This window comes from Eurytemora carolleeae, unplaced genomic scaffold (assembly GCF_000591075.1).
Source record: "Eurytemora carolleeae unplaced genomic scaffold, Eaff_2.0 scaffold1562, whole genome shotgun sequence".
In the NCBI taxonomy this organism is placed as follows: domain Eukaryota; kingdom Metazoa; phylum Arthropoda; class Copepoda; order Calanoida; family Temoridae; genus Eurytemora; species Eurytemora carolleeae.
Genome location: NW_019397448.1, coordinates 60729 through 63939, shown reverse-complemented (window position 1 = coordinate 63939; position 3211 = coordinate 60729). Strand labels below are relative to the sequence as shown.

General features: G+C 41.0%; 1 protein-coding gene across 1 annotated transcript; it reads right to left on the bottom strand.

The window, feature by feature from the left end:
* Positions 1-2206: 2206 nt before the first annotated feature.
* On the bottom strand, positions 2207-2668 carry LOC111714352 (branchpoint-bridging protein). The gene has a single exon (XM_023489443.1). It carries the CDS (start codon positions 2666-2668, stop codon positions 2207-2209), a length of 462 nt encoding a protein of 153 aa, XP_023345211.1.
* Positions 2669-3211: the final 543 nt, after the last annotated feature.

Genomic DNA, 3211 nt, shown 5'->3' with positions numbered 1-3211 from the left:
TGTATACACCCTGCTGAAAACTCCGCCTTCAACTCCAGGAAATCCTTCTCCATATCTTTAGTCCACACACATTTCTCTGCCTTCCTGAGACTATTCATCCTGTTGGTCAAAGCTGAGTACCTGGGAAAAAAACCTCTGTAATAATCCGTGAATCCCAGGAATGACGAAGTTTCCTTGCAACTAGTGGGACGTGGCCAGCTCTGTATATCTTTCATATAATGATTCAACATCTGTACTCTGCCCTGAATCACTTTATGTCCTAAATATTCAGTTTCTGTCTGAAATTTCTTGGTCTTCTTAGGTTAAATCTTGATCTCTGCCTTCGTATGAGCCTCCACGATACTCTTCAGATGCTTCAAGTGGTCCCAGTTGTCCATGGAGTACACCAGGATGTAGTCCAGATATGATAACCAGTACTCCACAGGTAAGTGGGCCAGGTCCAACATCTGGCTGTAGACGCTTCCGACATTTGACAAAATGTACCGAAAGGACTCATAAAAGCTGTACAATCCCTGCTCCCCTCCTCTATCTGGACTGCGTGGTATGCACCACAGGCATCAATTGAAGTAAAGATTTGTGCACCCTTCAACTTTTGCAGATTTTCCTGAATAATCCTCAGGGGATAAGCATCCTTGATTGTGACGTCTTTAAGCTGCCTCGGGTCAGTCACCCATCTCGCCCTCCCATCCTTTTTCTTCACAGAAACTAGTGGCGATGCCCAGGGACTGTTAGCAGGTTCTATAATCCCCTGTTGGATCCACTCATCCAATTGTTCTTTCAAGCTTGCATGCTGGTCAGGGTTCAATGGCCTCACCTAGGATCTCTTAGGTATTGCCCCTGGCTGTAATTCTATCCACAGCTCCAGTAAATCTGTTTTGCCACAGTGATTAGGGTGAAGGGCTAACGTAGAAAAGTTTTCCAGGAAAGTTTGATCACTTCCTCTTTCAGCTCTGTATCTTTGTTCAAAATCTCTTTCTCATCTATCTTGAAATTATCCTTGATGAACTTCCTTCTACTCTCTTCTGTGGGAAAATCGGATTCTTGCAATGAGTTAAGTGATTCCTGAGAGTTACACACTCCCTCTTCATCTAAATCCTGTACCGTACTTCCCCTTAACTCCTCCTTAATCCAGGCCTGTTTATCTATGCACATACTATGTATTGTGCCCAGCTTCTGTCCTATGCACAATTCTACACACTCCTCTGCATGGTTCTCCACATACACCGCTTGTAAACTTCCTGACAGATCATATGCATTTTCCGAAAATAGAACTTTTCTCCCCTTCTCTTGATCTTCTAAAGGCAATGCTTCTACCACTCCAGCACCCTTCCAATTACCTTCTGTTCTCACCTTGACTAGTTTTGCATTTACAGCAGGGATGATTATCTTCTCAGCAGACCATAACTTCCTCTCTAATATTTCCTCCACTGTTGTTTACTTCCGGTTCGCTTCTCTCTGCTTTCCACTCAGCCAGAATTACTTGGACACAATTCTTGGTTTCCTTATCCACTCTTCTGCCTTTAATCATGAAAGGGAAAGGTTTCCCATAAGCACTGCACAGTCTTGTTAACCTTTCCTGACCCTTACTTCCGGTAACTAGTTTCACTTCCTTCTCCGTACAGGATATTGACACTTCCTGCTGTCGGAAAAAACTCTATACCAAAGTTCACTGCATGATTCAGGCCTTCTATCACAATTGGTTCTACTTCAAATCTACGATCCAAACCATCCAAGTAGAACTTAATCTTTTCTCCTTTCCCCAATACTTTCAGTCCTTTCCCACCTATCTCTGCCATGTGTAATCTAGCCTTACTCTCCTCTAGCATTTTCCCCCCTATCATCTTCCAGAATTCACTTGACACTAAAGTACCTTTCACTAGATTGCCTGTGTCTACTAAGGCTAACTCCTATATGTCTCGTTTAAATAACTTAAATTTCACATACGAGGTTTTACGGTCGTCCCTCTCAACCAAATTAACATTGTTCAGATGCATGAGAATATTCTTTTCCCATTCTTTAAGTTCTATATCCTTACTTCCGTAAGGTTTCAACCTATCCATCACTTCCGGATTAAAGTCATTCTTCAACTTCCTAACATTGTTCATTACTTCCGTTCTAACTTCTCCTTTCACTTCCGGTATTAACTTACACAAATCATGGACATTCGGATTGACAGAATTGTTTATTAAATGATTAGTAACTACATTCAAATCATTATTTTCTGCAATCTTAGGAGTTGACGACCGTCCGTCATCGGAACTCCATAGGGAAAAACCGCCTCTTGTACCAGTTTCTGCAGAACTTCCTGCATCGCAGCCATGGATTTGGCAATATCTGCTATTTGTCCCCCTCCAAAACCGCCATTCTCTCTCCTTCCCTGGTTTCTCTGTTCTCCTCTACATTCCAATGCAATATGACCCTCCTTCCCGCAGTTGTAACACAAAATTGAGGGGCGGGAATTGGCCTTATGAGTGTCACTTCCGTACTTCCTGTTAGGATTCTTCCTCTTCCATTCATCAAACTTCCTGCAATCTCTCTTCTGGTGTCCAGATTTCTTGCAGAAATAACACGTATCACCATTCTGCAGGGCATTCACTGCACCCTTGACGTCTACATCCTCAGCATCAGACACATCCTCCACCAGCCCTGGCATGGAATTTACGTCCATAGGCACCTGTCATGTCTTCAACATCTTGTTGGCCTTGGTTATCTCTCTCTTATCATACCTGTATGTACTTTGCAAGCCTGCCATATCCTGGGCTAGGGCTCTGGGGTCCAGGTTATAAGTCCTCAGGTTCACTAACTGATGGTCCAGAACTGCCTTAATCTCCCTCTCATGCTTAATCTCTTTAGGCATAATCAGTAGGCAAGTTTTCCTTAGTTCAGCGTTGTATAATCCTAACAACATATTATATACATATATATATATATAAAGATTTATTCACACACAAATATATAAATGGTGTAGTTTAAATTTGCTTAAATAAATTTTTTTTGAAAATACAGGTTTCCAAAAGAAAAGAGAAACAATATGCACACTTATGCACAAATAGAAAACATTGATTTTTACTCACTACATAACAAATTTATCATTTCAGTTATTACGTAATCATCAAATCCTTCAACATATAAATTATTCATTCTTGCATTTAAAAGTTCCAATGTGACAATAAAATATTTCATTTGTTTCTTAACTAACATTTTACCAAGA

What these genes read in the sequence shown, in the direction of transcription:
- LOC111714352 (XM_023489443.1), bottom strand. Translation starts at nt 2,668, where the DNA reads ATGGACGTAAATTCCATGCCAGGGCTGGTGGAGGATGTGTCTGATGCT.